General features: G+C 37.9%; 1 protein-coding gene across 2 annotated transcripts in view; it reads left to right on the top strand.

Moving 5' to 3' along the window:
- Window positions 1-2,293: 2,293 nt before the first annotated feature.
- The window catches only part of RAB28 (RAB28, member RAS oncogene family), a 53,103-nt gene continuing 35,521 nt past the window's right edge, over window positions 2,294-19,875 (top strand). For both annotated transcript variants that reach the window (XM_054391601.1, XM_054391602.1), the window contains exons 1-4: window positions 2,294-2,371; window positions 8,135-8,231; window positions 11,367-11,455; window positions 17,019-17,148. In XM_054391601.1, coding sequence (XP_054247576.1) covers window positions 2,294-2,371; window positions 8,135-8,231; window positions 11,367-11,455; window positions 17,019-17,148 — 394 coding nt within the window. The remainder of the gene's footprint in view (window positions 2,372-8,134; window positions 8,232-11,366; window positions 11,456-17,018; window positions 17,149-19,875) is intronic.

Below are 19,875 nucleotides of genomic sequence, written 5' to 3'. Positions count from 1 at the left end.
TTGAAGTGGAAAACAGTTTATGAGTAACATGTTTAATTTGTTTTGAAGCATGAAGAAAGATACAAAGATGTGTGTCTTGTTTTCCTTTTTTTTTTTTTTTTTTTTTTCCCGCAGAATGTCATTGGGAAAGCATTTGGCCTCAATTCTGCAAACACTTGTATACATGAGTAATAAGAAATCTTCTTCATCCTGCTGAGGATTGAGCAAAATAGTGTACTTGTAATACTGGAAACTTCTGACATACATTTCACAAAGAAAACTTGGGAGAGACTGAAACAGGAATATTTTTTGTTCAGGCATTACACAAAGTTGTTCTAATTCTTAGCCAGATCTTGAACCCATTAAAGTTCATCTATAAACAATTTTAGCTCTCTGTTGTTCAAATTGTGTAAACTATGCCTAAAGAATTGCTATGGCTTGCCATAGTGGGAAGGATGTGTCAAATGAGGGCTTGCACAGGTCTGGTACTATTGGATATCTTTATTAATCACTTTGTAATAGGTAATATAATTCTTAAATTTGCAAATACAACCACACTGGAAAGGATCGCACGCATGTCGGAGGATAAGATTATAAATAAAATGTGCAGTTAATTGAAAATATAGGATGAAATTCAGTGTGGGTAAGCAGAAAGCACTGCAGTTAAACAGGAATAAAATCTCAAAGTGTATGAAATTCTGATAGCAGGAGGGGATTCAGAGGTTTTTTTTTTTTTAGTAAATTAGAAACAGTATGAGTCAGCAATGTCATACCATGAAGAAAGCAAACATCATATTGGGATATATAAACAGGAGTCTCGTATGTAAGACACATGAAGTAATGCCTCCACTCTACTTAGTACTCATATGGCCTCAACCAAAGTACTGTATCCAGCTTTTGGCACATCACTTCAAGAAAGTGGAGGGAGGCCAAAGGAAAGCAACAAAAATAACCAGAAGTCTAGAAAAGACAACTCAAGGAAATACTGAATGAAAAGCAGTTGTTTAGTCTACAGAAGACAGGCTGAAGACACCCTAACAGTTTGTGATTACGTGAAAGACTGCTGCAGCAGGGGTGGTTATAAACTTCTTCATAGTCATTGTGCATAATAAAATAGTAATTTACAACTCAGGGCTATGTCAATGAATGTTCTTGCTAATTGCTCACATGGATAGATAAGTTCTGAATAGATCACATAAGAAAATGGTGGTGCCCCTCTCCAGTGGGTTTAAAAAAGAGCTGTGAAAAATGGCTGAGCTGCAGTGTGGGGTAATTGGGCTGGATTTAGTGCAGTGCTTGCTAACCTATTTGCTTTCTCTGTTAGCATATTTCTTCAAAAATATTTTTGTATCTTGTTGCTGCAAGGAAGCCCAGCAAGGAGGACTTGGCCAAGCCGTGGATGTAGCCAGAATGAAAGTGCAGCCCCTTGGTCGAAGCAGGTCACCCCTGCTAGGAAGCACCACAGGCCACTGATTTTTTGCTCCCCAAAGAAATCTCTCAGGAAAACATGTGTTCAGTTTTGGGAACCTTCACTTGAAGAAAAACACTGAGGTTCTAGAGGGGGTCCACATAACGGCAACGAAACTGGCGAAGGGTCTGGAAAACAGGTCTTGTGAGGAGCAGCTGAGGAAACTGGGATCGTTTTCGCTGGAGAAAAGGAGTCTGACGAGAGATCTCATTGCTCTTTACACCTATACGAAAGGAGATTTTATGAGGTGGTGGTCAGTTTCTTCTCCCAAGGAACGAGAGGAAATGCCCTCCAGTTGCGTCAGGGGACGTTTAGGTTGGATACTATAAAAAAACTTCTCCACTGGAATGGTTTTCACATACTACAATGCGGTCCCGACAAAGGTGCAGTCCTACTGCTCACTCTCCTTGCGATCCCTAATCCCACCCCGCGCCCCCTGACCCCACGGCTCTTAGTTACCGCGCAGCGCGTCACTTCGAGGCTAAACCAGAGCTGCTTCTGGCAGAGACTCGGGCAAAACCATTCGCCCAGGGGCTGATGGGGGGAGGCGGAAGTGAGGGCGTGGTGAGCGTCCCCTGCTAGTGCCCGTAGCAGCTGTTGAACTTGTTGCTGTAGCGTCCTCCCGCGAGCTATCCGCTCCCCCTTCTCTCTGCTCTCGTTGGTTTCGTTCCATGCGGGCCATAGCGACGGCGGGCGCACGGAGGAAAGATGGCGGCTCGGGGCCCTGCACTGCTACCGGCCCTGTGATCGCAGGATTTGCTTCTTTGTGCTTCCCCCTCCACGCTTCTGCACCCGTCCCTCCCGGTTGCCCTCCGCCTCGTTTTCCGTGCCGGGGGCGTAGGGACCATGTCGGACTCGGAGGAGGAGGAGAGTCCGGACCGACAGCTCAAGCTAGTGTTGCTGGGGGACGGCACCACTGGCAAGGTCAGTGCTGGCCCCCGTCGGCAGCTCCCTCTCTTCTCTGTCGCTGCGGTGCCCTGAGGCCGCTTTCCGGCCTTCCCTCTCAGCGCTCGGTTTGGCTCTCTGAGGAGTGGGCAGCCCACGGCTGCCGTTGTCGCGCTACCGGGCGGCGTGACGCCGGCTGAGTGCTCCTCCTTCGCTCCTGGCTCTGCATTTCTCCCTCTCCGTTGGCTGCCCAGAGTGTGTGGGGCAAGGGGTGTAGCGGAGAGTCGGGACGGGTCCCCGTCGCTTCCTGGCCGGTGGTCAGAGGTGCGTTCTCCGCCGGGGAGCTTCGTTCCGAAGGCGTCGGTATCAGCTCTGTGCCCAGCGGAGGTTTTCATACTCTTACGGCACCCGAAGAGGCTTGGTCAAAAACCTGACGTGGACGACTTTAATCCAGTTCTCTTGAGCCTTAATAAAAGGAGCGGGTAATAACGTAATTACTATGGTGCTGTCTGGTATGGAGTTTCCCGTTGATCCCCGTGCGCTGCAGACCGCGCACTAGGTAGTGAATGGCTGGGCTGGAATAGCCTGAACCTGTTCTCGTTCTCGGTGGTTGCCAGTGCCCGGGAGGGGGCCGGAGTTGGGACTGATGTGTTTCGGTTCCCTCCGAAACAATGAGCAGGAAGGGTTGTTCAGCTGGGTCTCCAGGTTCTTTTCATTTCAGCGTCCGAGCTAATAACCTCTTCATGAAGATAGAACAGATCCAACCTATTTGAGCTAATGTTGCAGAGTTTGGAATGACGCTTCTGGGTCAGTTTAGGTTTTGTTTGACTTTTACATTTTTTTCCCTCTATCATCAATATAATAAAGTATTATTGTAAAAGTTTATAAGCAAGTTATACTTGTCTTTTTAAAAGGGAAATGTTGATGGAGACCAAAGAATACAAAGAGGAGGCTGCATTCTTATCCATTAAAATAGTCACTGATCTTTACTATGCGTATCCATTGCCATATGTAGCCTGAATCCTCTTGTGAGATACACTTAAAAGTAGTAATTTTATTGTGTGTTTGAAGAACACTGGTTTGCCTCTGTCATTAACTTTTGAAAACACAGGGAGGCAGAAAGTCTGCCTGCTTCACAGTTCATATGGAAAATAAAAGTATTCTTAGAGGTCATTTAAAGGCACTGGCTGCCATTGATAGAAATAAGTGTCTTAGTGAAAATACATGCATGGTTTTGCTCACTTACTTATGCAGAGCTCTATGAAGAAATAAAACATTTCTTTTTGGTCTCAAGTGATTCAAAACTCAGGCTGAAGTGGTATTGTATTCATCTGTGTCAGTAAATGGGCAATTCCAAGAAACTATGTGATGAGAGGTTAATAAATGCACAGGATTGACAGTTGAAGTGCTGTTTCACTGGTAGCATTCCCCAGGAGTTTTCCATTCAAACTGAGGAATCCTTTCACTGCTACTGTTCAGTACCTTGTGGCAAGACCTCTTGCCAAATACGGATTTTCAAGCATTCTTGAGTTTTGATGTATATTCCTGCTGATTCCTACCTCTCACATGGGATCTGCCACTCACTGAATCTCCTGCTGGCTCTAGGAGCCCAGTGCTTCAGGTGCAGTTTATTTTGCATGAGCAGCAGCTATACTATGGTGGGCTGCTTTTCCTTCTGTCCCCCCTAGATGATGCTGTAATAGAGGCTTCTTCTAGCTATCCTGATGGCCCAGCAGCAAACTCTTTCAATAATAGATTGATTGTAAAATCTTCTAAAAATAAAGAAGTGGTTGGGTCATGGAATGGAAGGATAAAATGTACCTAGTGCTATTTCAAGTATCTCAGAAGACTAAATTGTTGAGGTTCCTCTCCTTTGTGGGCTACTCGTTCCGCTTACTTGTTGAAATGTGTGTGTCTATATGTTTTCAACTCTCAACAGCCTGCCTCACATCTGGTTCACAGCTGGTCTTTGCACACACATACACTTAGCCTCTCATATACTGTGCAAGACATTGTGTTTTTTTTCTTCCTCTGTTGCTGGAATTACCAGACAGGAGGAGCATAGGAAATTATGGAATATATCTTAAAAATACTACATTTTGTGTTTTGTGTGAGGTATTCACACCTGACTTCTTTTCATGGGTCTTTTTCCTGCCAAAACATACCCCAAAACAAAAAAGACATTAAGGAAAAAAAAAAACAACAACCCAAAACTTCCTCCTTCCTGGTCATCTGGTGCTGTCCTTCAGTTTTCCAGGAGTAAAAGAAAAAAAAGAAGTCTGAGTCAGCTGGCTGAAGGTGTGAACCAGCTTTCTTTTTCCTCTCTCATTGTTTAGAAGCAATGTGTTTTGGGTTCTGTGCAAGGGCTGATGGCAGTTTAAAAACAAATCAGTGTCAGTTCAAGTTAAGGGTAATATTTGTGTTTCCACTAGCTATGAATGATCCTATCCATGCGCTTCTGTTCATTAGTTTTGTGGTGGTTGAACGAATAACTGGATACTTAGAATTGTAAGGGTAAGCATGCTCTGAAGAGAAAAGAGAAGAAGAAATTAGAGGAACAAGACAAAGTGGAATCTGAAAATGTGTTAAGAGTAAAACGAAGATGTTAAGGAAATGATAAATTATAGTAAAGTTGAGGAAAGCAAGATTGGTTAGGAAGAAGATAATAGAAAATGACAAACTAGGAAAATAATCTGACAAGAAATCAGAAGTGGGGACAATGTGAGATGAAAATAAATAGCAATTATTAATTGCTGTTGGGTTTTTTATTTTGATGACTGCAGCAAAATGCAGAAGTAGCAGCAGAAGCCAGCATAAAACGATTCTCCCTACCCAAGCACGCATGAGCCAGCCCAGCAGAAAAGACTAGCATCCCAAACCTGGAAACTGGAAGCAGCAACCTGGACAGGAAGCCACTCATGTTGCAATCTGAACTTCAAGCCCCATGACACTTTGCTCCAGCCAGCACTTTTATTTTGAACCTGGCATGACATTAGGATGGCATTGAATGACATCCGCAGATTCAACTCAACTCATGACAGTCTTGGAGTGTATAATACTGTTTTGAGCTAGAACTACTTAGATTTGCTACTACTGAAAAAGGTTTTGCGCCTCTGGGAGTAAATCTTGGACCTATTAATGGGAAGGGAGGTGTGTGAGAAGAGCAAAGCAGCCAGAATTCTGTCTTTCTGCCATCTGTCATAGTTCAGACAACAGTATGTTAGCAGAAACATCCTACCTTTTCCTTCTCCTCTTAACAATGGATGATGAAAATGAAAGAGTATGTAGCATGGCAGAAGACAATTTTAGGATTGAAGGCAATATTTGCATTGTAGGCGTACTTGAATATTTATTGGCATAACTTCTTTGTTTACTGTTGTGGAGAAGTTTGAACTGTTGCTCTCAGCATTTTGTGGATAAATGCTTGTTCTGTGAATAGAGAACTCTAGTCTCTTCATCCAACACCTTCTTTGAGCTCTAACATTTATTAGGAAAAAAATTAAAAAGGAGTTAGTCAATGATACTCTGCTATAAATTCCTGTGCATTCAAGAGCACAGGAGGGGAAACCTGTCAAAGAAAACTTTGCCATGCTGTTGATTACTTGCTGCTCTTATTGGTTGGCTGTTAATTGAATGCATGTTATTTATTTTTGCTAACACCCCTAGAAGCCCTTGGGGAATATTGAGTGTCACAGAGTGATAAAGCTAATATTTACTGAGTCCTTAAATAAGCAACCACTCCCTTCTTGTTTTAATGGGGATATAAATTAGTGTGTTGGAGAATATAGAATACTGTGATATAGTCAGATGATACTTCAATCTGTACTCTGGGTGCTGGTTACTTTCAGAAAAGGAAAATTTTAAGGAGAAGACTGTATGATGTATTCCTGCAACATTTTTATTCTTACATATATCATCAAGGGCAGAATAAAAATGACTGCTTAAAAATAATATCTTTGCAGTCTTGACATGCTAATTATTGGCATTAAAAGAATCAGTTCTACTGACTTTGAGAACTACTCTCTAAATCTATATTGGACTTTATTTTGTGTATATTGTTAGTAATACTGTTACATAGCTGTAGGCAGAAGAATCTTCTCATGGTTCTCTGGTCTTCACCCTTTCCACAGTTATACAAATATGTGTACTCACACTATTTCTAGTTTAGTTGTTTTTTTTTCTCCCAATTATTTATTTATACTTCTCTTGGGACTTGAGTTCATTGAAGTAAATGAAAACGTTGCTATAGTCTTTAATTGATGTTTTGGATGACTTCCTAAACATATCTTCTGATACCAAAATGTCATTTATTCTATATATACAACAGAGATAGGAATATAAATGTGATCTAGAGCAAGCAAACAGTAATTTTGTGTTATTTACTTCATAGGTAATTTAATAGTTGAATAGATGCTTGCCTGTTAATACAAAGCTTTAATGCTCGAGCTCTGCTGATCACGTTTTCATGCAGAGAAAGAGTAAGTTCCTTTTCCTTCCTGCCTACGTTTGACATTATTAGTGACACTCAGATCTGTTCTAGCTGTGCTATTAATGGAACTTCCCAATTCTCATTTCTCAGAACTATTAGCATTATTTTGCCATTACATCTTTAACTAAATGTGCTCTAACCACAATTTCTAATAACAATTGATGTGACTCATCTCTTTGGGTCTTGAAGAACAGAAAGCTGTCAAAAAAAATTCCTTCTTGCCTATTTGGAGTTTTCTCACACGGTGTAAGAGTTTTGTGAGGCTGTTAGGCTTTTTTCCCCCTCTATATGCAAATTCATATATAAATTATTTTTTTTCTGCAGTTACTTTATGTTTTCAAATGTCAAGAGTTTTGGAAGTGTATGCTACTAATTTGATGTGGGATATATCTTATCTATGTGACATTAATTTTTAATACAGTATTTGTTTTTTTTTCCCCAATACAAACTCCTGTATTCTTTTAATTGCACCTCTCCTCCCCTTTCTTTCCTTTCTTTTAACATGAGATTTTTTATTATTTGGTTTCATTTTTTCCATTTATTTATTTAAAAATGTTTTTTAATGGAGAACTTGGATTGTAACTGAAATAATATACATGCATCACTTCACAGCTGTGTATCCTTTCAGCAGTATGTAGTAAAAGCTGATTATTAGGTCCACAGCGTGTCGGTCTAATTTCATAAATCCACAAAATACAAATTAATGTTTGCAAAGTTCTGCTTAAAGGAGTAATTCTGCAAATGTACATCCTTAACATGGGTTTAGTTTTCCGGTATACAAGAAAGTACACTTCCTATCTGAGACTTCATGCAACTCCTGATCCTGAAACTTTGAATCCTGCCCCACTCTGGAGCCCCTGTGGAACTCTGCATGGTGCAGATCTCTGTTCCCTCCCAGGAAGCTGGTCTGGGGTCATGGTGTACTGTACCGAGGAAAGACATTTCTTTTGGAAAGGAATACTTTTTAAAAATAATAAATACTCTTCAGGTATGGGGAGTGTCACTCAGATTGGTGTCAGTTTGAGCATGCTAATGATACCTCATTCAAATCTCTGTAATGTTTTGTCATCTGAATATCATGGTACCTTTGAAATACCAAGGGAACCTGCTCCTTGCTGCTTTTTTTGCATTAATTAGCAGCCTTTGCCACCACTTCTTATTATGTTGGAGTTGGCTGGAATGCTTGGCAATCCAAATCCATGAAAACTGTCAGCATACACTGATTTAGGAAGTGCTTAACCGTATTTCATGCTTAGAGTTTAACATCAAGTCTTTTGCTGTTTAAAATGACAACTTAATTTGTTCTGTTTTAGACATCCCTAGCCACACGTTTTGCCCAGGAAACATTTGGAAAACAGTACAAGCAAACCCTAGGACTGGACTTCTTCCTGAAAAGCATAGTGCTGCCAGGTAAGAGAATGAAACTAACACTGGAAGGTTGGGCAGATATAAGACTTTGAGAAACAGATTCTTCAAAATAACATATACTAGATAAGCTTAGTATGGTGCTTTTTACAGCAAAGCTAATTAGATTATTAGGGAAAATTTTGTTAGTCATTCTTGCCAGATGTCAAAGGGTTATGCATTTTCAACTTCCATCTTTAAATAATCAGATTCAAATGAAAGGGCTGCTGTCTATATTCATGGGTTTTATTATCTCTACTTGAGTGTACTTGCTGTCCATGTGAACAGTGTAATATGCAACAATGAAAAGGAACTTTAAATATATTCATTGAGAAAGTATATGTGTGTTGAAAGAAATAGATTATTTTTTTTGTAAACGAAATATCCAACTTGTATTTGAGTTGTGTGAGGGAAGTATAATGCAGCTATGGAATTGCAGTGCTCTAATACGTGAATGCTGTTTTATGCAAGGCAGCATGAAATTGCTGGCATTTAATAGACCACTAAAATTTAGGGTCCCTTGGCACTCATAAAAATACAGTTTGAGCATTCAAGATGTTTCACTTCACGACGGCAAAGAAACTATTTAGATGCCAGTTGCAGCACGTTGCATGGAAAATGCAAAGAAATGATTGAAAAAGAATAGTTGCTGGTAGAAGTTTGTCTCTGAACAACTAGGAGTTTGATTTGTGCTTGCTCAATTTCTAAGTATGAAAGTATTTCATTAAATGTGATTTCTTCTGGCTTTAGAAATCAGAAATTAGAAAAAGTATGTGTCATTAGAAGCTCTAGTGAGATCTGATAAAGTCAATGCAAGTTTTGTAGTTCTGTTTTTTCTTGTGGAGGGTGAGAAGGGAAGCAAACTCAGAAATGAAGAATTTTAGCTATAACCTGAAGTCATAAGAAAATATATACAGTTCTTGAACTTATTTTGTTAAAATTATATTGCCAATAATTTCTTGATTATGTTTATGTATTTTCGTAAGTGAAACATAATAACCTTTTCAGACTATTCCTACATTCACTATTTTGATTTGGCCATTTCACTGTACTTTTTTAGTATCTGGTGAGTGATAAAGTACCAAATTTCAGTGCTTATTTCTCCATAAAATCAACAGAATAATTTTTATTGTTGTCCTGCTCATGCCTCTAAAAATACCAATGTGCATAGTATTTAACAGCAGTACTTGCAAGCAGAATGTGTACACAAATCATGCAGTGTGCATGCTGAGAACTTGTATTTTGCAGTTTTTTTTCCAGCTGTTAAGCATACAGAAGCTATTAGTACATTACTGGGATTCTAAATATTCTTGTTGAGTAGCAAATTTGGAAAATGATCAACCACTGGTTCATTCATATTTTGCTTTCTTCTAGTTTATTTTGTAATGAAAGCAGAATGTAGATGAAAATAGCACCAAAACACCAGCGAAGTCTGTACATCTATTTTCCTAATTTATCATTATTAAAATAGTAACTTTCCTTAAATCTGTGCATAGGAAGAAGCATTTCTCCATGGATTGTCATTCTGATTTTTGTCTATGCCTGTATGTGAGAGAGGTGTATAAGGTTTTCTGTGCTTTGTAAGTGAGCTGAACTGGTGATGGGGAGGGGAGTGAGAGGGTAAGGAAAAGAGGGAGGGAGTTAAAATTTCTTGATACTTAAGTACTGCTTCTCATTTCAGTAGCAGATTTTTCTAATTTCTTGATTGGTTCTGGGTTTGCAGAGCTGCTGTTTACTTCAAATGTTAATTCATACTGCGCACAGAAATGATTATCTGTGTTTCACTAGGAAAAAAGCTTCGATTTTTCGTATTTAGTAGGAGAATTGACAAATACAGATGCTTCAGTATTTGCATTTTTTTCCTTCTTTAAATGTAAGTAAAGAATTCAGGAGTTAAAATTACTGATTTCTGGAATTAGGTAGGAGTTTACATTGGGCCACATTAGAAATGCATTTTAGCTTGTCAAATAAAGTACTGTTTTCCTGTCTTTTTGGCTTTTGTAAAATAAAAGCTCTTTGTCTCTAGTTGTTTTAGTAACCAATGCAGTTTTGCAGTGAAAAACATAAAGATTTTACACGGTGAAACAGTGTAGTTTAATACAAATAGTGAATTCTTTGGGTAATTTTGAACAGTATGACTTAGTGTTCAACAGTTGACAAATTCCCTTCATGCAATTTGGTCAAAATATTTTTTTTCTGAGGCAAATCAGTTTCAGTGTATTTATTGATGCAGTATCTTGTATAGTCTGGATGCAACCACAGTGGAGATACACTGCCTGGGCAGTACTATCTGTTAGTCAGAGGGTGTGCTGGTAGAGATTCTTAAGAGCTGTAAGCAAATACTTTTAAGACGGTTGTAGATGCAGTCCAGTAAACAGGATTCTGCTGTTAAAAGGACGTTTTTTAAATTATCAGTGAAAAAAGTGGGCAGTTGTGTGTATTTAGTTCCATTTCAACTGCACACTACTTTAAGATTAACTAATATACCAAGTTTACTTCTGGAGGACCACTACTGTGTCAGCCTGTTGGCTTCAGTTCATACCAGAAACAGCCTAGATACCTGCACTGTTGCCTCAATTTTACCTCTGCACTTGTGTGTCCTTTCTGTAATGTTTTCTTGTTGCATATTATTTTTATGGGACCTTACCAGTTACTTTTATTGGCATGTTAAAATTATTTCTAGAGTTGTCTTATTGTGCATGGTTTATTTTTGTTTCGTTGTCATTCTCCAGTTTGTGTGTTCATCTTATATCTATGAAAAAAAAAGAATCTTTCGAACTCATTGCAGAAAATTTCATGTGATACTATCATAACTGTTGATTAAATATTTGCTAAGCAAATTTTCCAAAGTTTTTCCATTAGTCGGAATAATCCTAACGTTCTTTCTTCCCCAGGATGAGCCTGAGCACATATTTAATATGCTAGTATTTGACTTAGCTGAGCACAGGTGATTTTTTTTTTCCTAAATGATACAATTATCTCTGTGTTGAAATGTAGTTCCTGTTTATTTTCATACGTGTAAAAAGCTGTTGCTATTCTTATACGAGAGCTCTATTACCTGCCATTACAATATATCTTTAAGTATAATTTGCATCCAAATTTTGTAGGTTATGCAGTATCTCTGTCATTTTTCTTTTTTAGGAAATGCAAATGTTACTCTTCAAGTGTGGGATGTAGGGGGACAAACAATAGGAGGCAAAATGCTGGATAAATACATTTATGGAGCTCAGGTATGGTATAAATGATGATCATTGTATCTGTAACAGTTATCTAAAATTCACTGAAACTTTGTTCCTAAAATGATACATTTCTTACAGGTGGTTTTGTAAATCTCAAAAAAGTTGAATCTTTGCTTAACCTAAACTTAGTTGATACCAATACACCAAGTTTAATTTTGGAAAATGGTTTAAATTTTTAGAGATGCTTAAAAAGCAAAGCAAAGGTGCACGTTTACGTCTGAGTAACTCTCAAGAACAGATGTATGCTTCCATTCTTTGTGTCTTAAGAAAAGCAATCATAGTAAATAGTAAAGGCTATTTGGATATCCACATGGTACGTATAGTGGCTGCTTTTAGAACAGATGCCTCCTGGGGGGAAAAAGTAGAAGGAGGAAATTAAGGGCAATCCTACACTATTAAACTCATACATTCAACTGGGGTTATAAGAGGGCAAACAAAAGGAGGCAACCAGGTAGCTAAATATTTTTGTAGAACTTCTATCCAGTGAAAATTAATTTTATCTTGAGGTTAACTAAGCAACTTAAAGTGAATGGTAGGATTAACTAAGAGGTAAATATTATAACAGTATCTTAAGTTATGAGATGACTTAGGAAGATGTACTGTATGCCAAACTTCTTAACATGAGTGAACCTAAACTGTACTCTGCTCTTGAATGTGGAGTTTGTAATGAGAACAACTTGTATAACATGTTTTACTATATAGTATTTACTCCCAAAGAAAACAAATGCATCTATTTTTCCCCCAATACCTTTAAGTGATAGGAATATGGAATCCTAAAACTTGTATTGGATGGAAACATTGTGCTAGGAAGTACAGCATGGGAATGGCTAATTAAGGAGATTAGGATTTATTATTTAATAGGATAAAAAGAAATTTATCAATTTAACATTTTGTCACATTAATCACGTGTCTAAATGTTTTTAGCTGTTCCATCTGTTTACTTAATTTTCTTATTTATTTTTAATAAAAAACATTTGTTGCCTTGTTAAAGTTCTACCAAGCAGCAGGAGAAAGTAGCTTCCATGACAAAAAGGAATTTGATAAATCACAAATTGTTGCCATATGCCCAAAGTGAACTCAGTGAAGGAAATAAAAGGCTATTAACTTCTCCTGTACTGAATTTGTGATAAACTTAAGAGTTTCTTATCAGCAATGGCGGGTCAAAAAGTTAATACCAGTGCCCCAAACTCGAGAAAAAATTGATACGGATAAGCCTAAAGTCACAAAAGTTTGGTTTTTAGTCATTCTGAGAACCTTAACAAAAAACGCTACATAAATCTTGTCTCCTTTAATCCTCTCCAAATGCTCATTGTAACCCTAATTTTTTTTAATGAATGAAGGGCTGTTCTCTCTCCCATCTTTGCATATATTGCCAGTGTCTGTCATAGGCTTGTTATTGTCAAAGCTGACTTGCAACATACTTTTCTATTAACTTTAACAGCACCTGCTAAAGATATATAAAACTATGCTTATTTTCTTCTATTGATTAAACACCAGGAATAATTTCGACAGGCACTGCTCTCATCTTGTTTCTGGGCAGAAACTTGTTTTATGTTGAACATCTGTAGCTGTGCAGAAGAAGAATGATAAACTAGAGCAAGTAGGAGTATTTAGAAAGAAAATCCTTTTAAGTACAGATAAAAAAACTCCTCTGAATGGACAGCAAAGCAGCAAGGAAATAACTGGGAAGAGCTAGCATGGAATTAGCAAGGGTAACTTGTGCCCAACCAACCTGATTGTGTTCTGTGATTAGATGATTGGCTCAGTGGAGAGGAGAGCAGTGAATGTCATTTACCTTAACCTCAGCAAGGCCGTTGACATAATCTCCCATAATATTGCAGACAAAAGAGAGAGAACCTGGCTGCATGGGTGGACCATAAAGGGAATGAAAAAGTGCAGGGACAGCTGGATTCAAAGAGAGATGGTCCATAGTTCAGTGTCTTACTGACATCTGGATATAAATTGTGTTCCTTAGGGTTTGGTATTATGGTGATATCTTTTATTAATTCTTTGAGCAATGGAGCAAAATGTTGTTTGTAAGTTTGCAAATTACACCAAGATGGGGAGGAATGGTCAATATGCTAGAAGGCAGGAGTGCTATTGAGAGAGACCATGAGCTACTGAAGAAAAGGACTGACAGAAACCTTGTGAAGTTCACTGAAGACACATGGAAAGTCCTGCACCTGTGACAGAATAAACTTTCGCAGGCGGGGAACCAACTGGAGAGCATCCAGTGAAGGACTATGAAACTGCTTCATGGGCTGGAGCATCTCTCCTATATGAGCAAAGGATGGGAAAGCTGGGACTGTTCAGCCTGGAAATGGGAAGTGTCAGGAGGATTTTATTAGTGTGCATAAGTACCTGAAGGGTGCAAAGGATATGGAGCCTGACTATTATTAGTGGTGCCCAGTGGCAGAGCAGGAGACAATGGGTACAGGACCACAGGAGGTTCTATCTGAATATCAGGAAACACTGTTTCACTCTGAGAGTGACCAAGCACTGGCACAGGTTGCCCAGAGAGGTTCTAGAGTCTCTGTTCTCTGAAATACTGAAAAGCCATCTGGATGTGGTCCTGTGCAGCTGGATATAGGTGACACTGCTGAAACAGGTGTGTTGGACCAAATAACCTCTAGAGGTCCCTTTCAGCCTCAGTCAATCTGTGACATGTTTTTGGAGGCAAAGAGATAGGGGTCCTACTGGAAAAAAAACAAAACAGTTGAATGAGAGTCAGCAAAGCACACGTGCAACAGTAAAAGCTAACTGGATACTGAGCTGCACTAGTAAGAATGAGATAGGCAAATCTCATTCAGAAATCCAAATGTATGGTTGACCTACTTAAAAAATACTATGACCAGCTGGAGGTTGAAATTTCGATTTTGCAGCAACTGAAAAGGTTGTCTAGTCTAGAGTTCACTTGATCTTGGCTGAAATTTGATCAGGGTACCACGGGGAATAAGTAGAGCATCCACCTCTACTTTGCTGCAAGCCTTATTACTTGAGGTTTCCTTCTCTTTAAATGAGAGCTGAATCAGTTCTCTAGGATAGATCTTTTGATTAAGTTACTATTAAGGTGCTATTTTTTCCTCACTAAGTTCCTTAGTTTCTTATACCATCTTTTAAAATAAGAGTGCCAGATGTGAGGATGAGAATCTACTTAATTTGCTTGCACAGTTGCAGAAATTGTTATTCCCTTGCTGTCTTGAACCAGTTGCTTTTTTCCCATCTGTTTTTCCTCTGGTGTTGCTCATTCAGAACAATATAGTTGCTGCATCCCATCTTGGTAGCTGAATTTCACTGATGGGTCAGAAGAGCAAAGAATTATTTGATCTTTTTGAATAAAAGGTGCCAGTAACCAGTTTCCTCTCCGTGTTGTTACATCTCAGAATCGAGGGAGACTTAAGAGTAATTGCATAGTCACTTACGACAGCTGAACTGATAGACAGTAACTCATTCAGTCATGTGTGTTTGAGTGACCACATCCTCAGTATCAGCAAAGACAACAGTGGTTAAATGTATGTAGACTGTAAACTATTTTCACTTGTAAAAACCAGCATTTCTGCAGATGTAGAAGATACCATAATGAAGTTACTCTTTGCTAAAATTAATATTCTGTGACTAGAAAAAAGTTAGAATACATTTCATGAATATTAATGAAAATTTGAACCTTAATACAGTTCCTTCATACTAAAGTCAGTATGAGGGCAGCTGAGGATAAACCTGAAGAAAGCAAACATATGGCTTTAATTAGTGCTTTCTGTAGCTTTCTTTTATTGTGCAAAACTTGACACCTTTTTAACGTACATCATCTAGTGTGAGTATATTGCCTGGTTACCACACATCTGTAATAGCAGTTCTGCTGTGTAGTAGCACAGCTGCCCTCTGTGTGGTAAATATTATAGAACTGCTTCCATCTCTTACCTGTAATTGCTGCCCCTACCCATGTATCCAGTATCTTTCAAAGCTGGCATACTTCTTAACTTACCTTGTTAATAGAATAAGGGTACTGCAGACTCTACCTTCTCCAGAGACCAGCAAATCATTTCTGCAGCATTCTCAGTTTCCAGTGACCTATTTTTGAAAATACTCTATAATTCCAAAACAAAAGGCACTCACATATGCATGAATATAGGCAAAATGTCTCTCTTAGTAGAGTGCAGTTATGCAAGCAGGGACTCTTTGCCACGTTGTTGGAGACTAGAGAACTAACGTGCTGTTCTTGGCATGTTGTCTGCCATGTGTTTCAAACCCTTTTCATGGCAGGAAAATGCTTTACTTTTGTGTAAAAAGGGTAATGTTAGTTTTCTACTCTCATTCCTTATGTGTAATAGGGAAACAAGAGCTTTTATATTATCTACAAGTTCTGTACTCCATATACTGTAAGTTTGTGGAAAATATGATGGATTTTTATGAAAGCATTGAGGGAATTTCTATGTTAAACAAAAGAAAGCGAAATAAATCTTAGCTATGGAGTGATGAGTTCTTCATTAATTGTCTGTATCATATTAAATTGCTTATGGAGTACTGTTATGGCAAAAATCCAAAGCACCAGGGATTCTGTATGAGCTGGATGCTCTGCTGCCTTTCTTTGCATCTCTAAGATGTCATACTGCTATCTTTGTTGTGTAAGTATAGCAAACCTTGGCAAGATTCCTAAAGAGAGTGAAGAAAAGAATGTACTTTGAAGGTAATGCTTTAGGTCATGGAGAAAGGGACTGAAAGGAAGTTTGGTGAGCTAGTTGTAAACTTTGTTCGGTATTTTTTTTTTCACAGCATTATCCACTGTTGATACCCTTTCTTCCAAAGGGTAGGTAGGCTGCAGTTGGCTAGAGGACTTGTAGCAGAGTAGCATTTTGATGAAGAATTAGTTAGAAACAGAGCTGGACAACCTTAAATGCTCAAGTTCTATTAAATTTATCTTACATCTAGCTCTGATGAGACTTTTCAGTGCTGAAGATGGTTTAGATAGTCTACTCTGCTTTTCTGCAAGCTGCTGGGAGAACTTGGCTGCTCGTGAAAGAAGCATTCCATGTGCTCTTTCCCATTTATAACTTTCAGCCTTATGTCTGGGTTTTTTTTTTTTAGCTTTTACAATACCTGTTCTACAGCTTGAGTTTCTTCTTTTGCACTGGGCATTTAATAACATCAGTATGTGCTTCCTAGAGCAAGGCTTATATTATGAAGGACAAATATATACATGTGCAGGCATTTGGGCAGGTATTAAAGTAGTCAGAAGTTAGCTGAGATGCAAGTGTGAAGTCCTTTTTGGGTTTTTCATAAACCATACGCAGTTTGGAATATTCCTAATATAATTAATTGTGCTCTTAACTGAATTGCCATTTTTTTCCTGCCCTTGTAGTTCTGTTGGCATCTGAATTTGGAACACATGGAAGCAGGAGATAGACTGTAATAAAATGTATTTATTACAAAAACTTAGAATCCCTTTATTCCTCAAAAGATACAATGCCATTATTTGTTAATCCTTGATTGATACAAATTTTATTGTGCTAAAATACTTTTACAATCTGTGACATTTTAAATGTATCTTTTTATTTAGGGTATTCTCTTGGTTTATGATATTACCAACAGCCAGAGTTTTGAAAATTTAGAAGACTGGCATAATGTGGTAAAAAAAGTGAATGAAGAATCAGAAACACAGCCACTTGTGGCCTTGGTCGGAAATAAAAGTAAGTTATTCATACTTAATTAATTAATTGAAATAATCTGGATGTTGCTTTCTGTTGAAACAACGGCACAGGGCATGTAGCTGTAGTAAAAGGAAACTAGAGACTGTCTTGTGTGTTTCAATGACATATTTGGGTGTCCCTCAGGATTCTAGTTCTGGGCAGTTTGATTGAGGGACCTGTTGCATTGTGCTTTACCTAGCCTGCAGCCTCTCTGCCTGTGTTTTTATTACTTGGAGAGCAGAACAGAAGTAGAGAGATCTCTCTCACCCATGTTTGATTTGATAGGTCTTCAGGATCTAACTATGGCATGCATCTAGAATGGAAAACTAGGAAGCATTCCTGTATGTAATTTCTATTTCATGATACTATATGCTAGGAGATTGCTAAATTACTGCTATATATTATTTCAGATAACTACACTACACGCTAGGTGTAATACTTATGAGTAGCATATTAGGCTTTTTTTAATGCTGTCTGTAGTTTTGCATGAGGTTATTAATTTTGTATTGTTTTGGGATTTTTTTTTAACCTGTCCTCTTGATTATCTAAGTATGTGTCCTCTTTTTGATTATCTAAGTATGATATAATGGTTTTCTACTGACCACCAAAACATGCGACTTTAATCATAATGTGGTTAATGTCCTGATTAGCTGGACTCCAAATTCCCCAATTTCCAGCTATGAAATATTACAGAAACATCCTTATTAGCATACCTGAGGTCTTGATCTTGGCTGTCTCCCCCTTATTCTATCAAAGATGATTAAAGCAACATAAAGGAATGTTAGAAACAAAGTGGTGAAAGCAGTTACATAATTTTTTTTGTCATTGTAAAAATATTTGTTTTAACAACAAAACCCAGATTTATTTATTATTTTTAACTTTCCAAGTAATTTGTGTTCATGTCCATATCATGAGCAAACCTGAAAAAACCTAGCTCCTCCAGCAGGTCAGTATTGTTTAACAGCATGTGAAAACAATGTAGAGACTGTGGTACTGTAACTTTTAATGATATTAATTATGAAAGACTACTTATTTTCTTGGAAGAAAACAGAGAAGCTCTTAGAGTTACAATAAATAAATAGCACTTCTGAAAGTATAACATTGGCAGTGTTGTATTCCAGCAGACCAGAGTCAATAATACAGATTCTGTTGAAATTAAAATGAAAAATATTTTTCACTTATTTATATTTTTCCTCCAATTTGGACTTCCTAGCTGGAGTTCTGCAAATTTTATGAAATATTTACAGCAAGATACACTGTAGTGTAAGATAAATAGTGTTCTTTTGCTGGAATGATCCTGTAAAGGTAGAAAATCAGACACTGGTTTCCATTTCTTTTACATGCCTAAAGCATATCCACTTTTCTTGTATATATGCCTAGAACTATATATAATCCAGATATTTCCTTGGGAGCATCTGGAAATAGAATATGGGTTTGTAGATGAGTTGCCATATAAAGACTGACACTGAATAGTGAAAAAGCTTTCATTTCATGAAAATAGCATACCTTGTTTTCCCTCAGAAGCTGAGTGTAAAGAAGACTATTGCTTTTATGTGATCCTTGAGGATGTTGTTGCACACTCTGAGCATATAGGGGATGCTGCTTACAGAGGTCATTTTTTTTGCTTTATTTTTCATTTCAGCATGATAAAAATTAAGCTCTTAGAAGTGCATTGCCTTTCTGTGTTCTATAATAGAAGAATATCCAGGAGGGCTTCCACCTCAGTACTTTAATGGCCTGTTAGAGGTAACTGTAGTCAGGCTTCTATTGTTACATAAACAGAAAACAAGGTAAGTGGTTATGTTCATATAGAGGCATGGTGTTGAGTCTTGCATATTATGAAAGGATAAAGCTTCTGGTACTAACAAGTTTCTTCAGGTGGAATCATTGTTCAGAGTAGCTCAACTTCTTTACTCAGTAAGTGATAAGAAACCCATACACAATGCAAAAGCAATTACAGATAAATGTTTGGTAAGCAACAAAAGCAATTGTAAAATTTAGTGAAGGCTTTCTCTTTCTTCTTAACTGTAAGCCATAATATCTTGATAGTCCTAAAATTTACAGATGGCATTGAATCTTAAATTTAGCTTTCCTTGTAACTTACATTGCTGTATTTTAATCCTTCATATTAAATTAGATATTTGAAGTGTGTTTTTCTTTGTTGCTGAGATCCCTTCATTTGCAGCAGAAATCAAGGAGGGAGCCTTATTGTTTCAATGCAGTAACTTAAAACTTTTATAGATTTGTTGCTATCAAATACTTTGGCATGTTGGGTAGTATAAATGAAACTGTAGTTACCAAAGGAAGGAATTGTATTTTGTGCACACAGGATCTTTGCTTAAATTTGGTATTGACAAAGTTCAGTAATCACAATGGATCTTCTGTCTGTTAGTGTGAATTAGAGAGGTTTGGCTGTGTATGAGTGATGTCTTTCTTTCCTTTCAACCTTGACTACTTTATATATTTCCCTCTGCACTAATCTATAAGCAGTCTCCTCAAGTGTTGTACCTACATTTTCAGTGGATATATTGTAAACAAAAATTAACCCAGGTTGCATGGGAGCTACACTCACTTTGATTCATAGCCACCAAGATGGTCTTAGGGCAGTGGTTATCTTTGGCTTATATAGGGGGTAGGAATTATCAGGTACCAGTGTGTAGTGGAAGGAGGAATGATTTCTATTCTTAGAGATACTAACCAGATCCACTCCTCAATAAAGACTAATAA

The sequence above is a fragment of the Indicator indicator genome, chromosome 23 (assembly GCF_027791375.1).
Source record: "Indicator indicator isolate 239-I01 chromosome 23, UM_Iind_1.1, whole genome shotgun sequence".
NCBI classification, from domain to species: domain Eukaryota; kingdom Metazoa; phylum Chordata; class Aves; order Piciformes; family Indicatoridae; genus Indicator; species Indicator indicator.
This window is presented reverse-complemented; position numbering and strand designations above follow the sequence as displayed.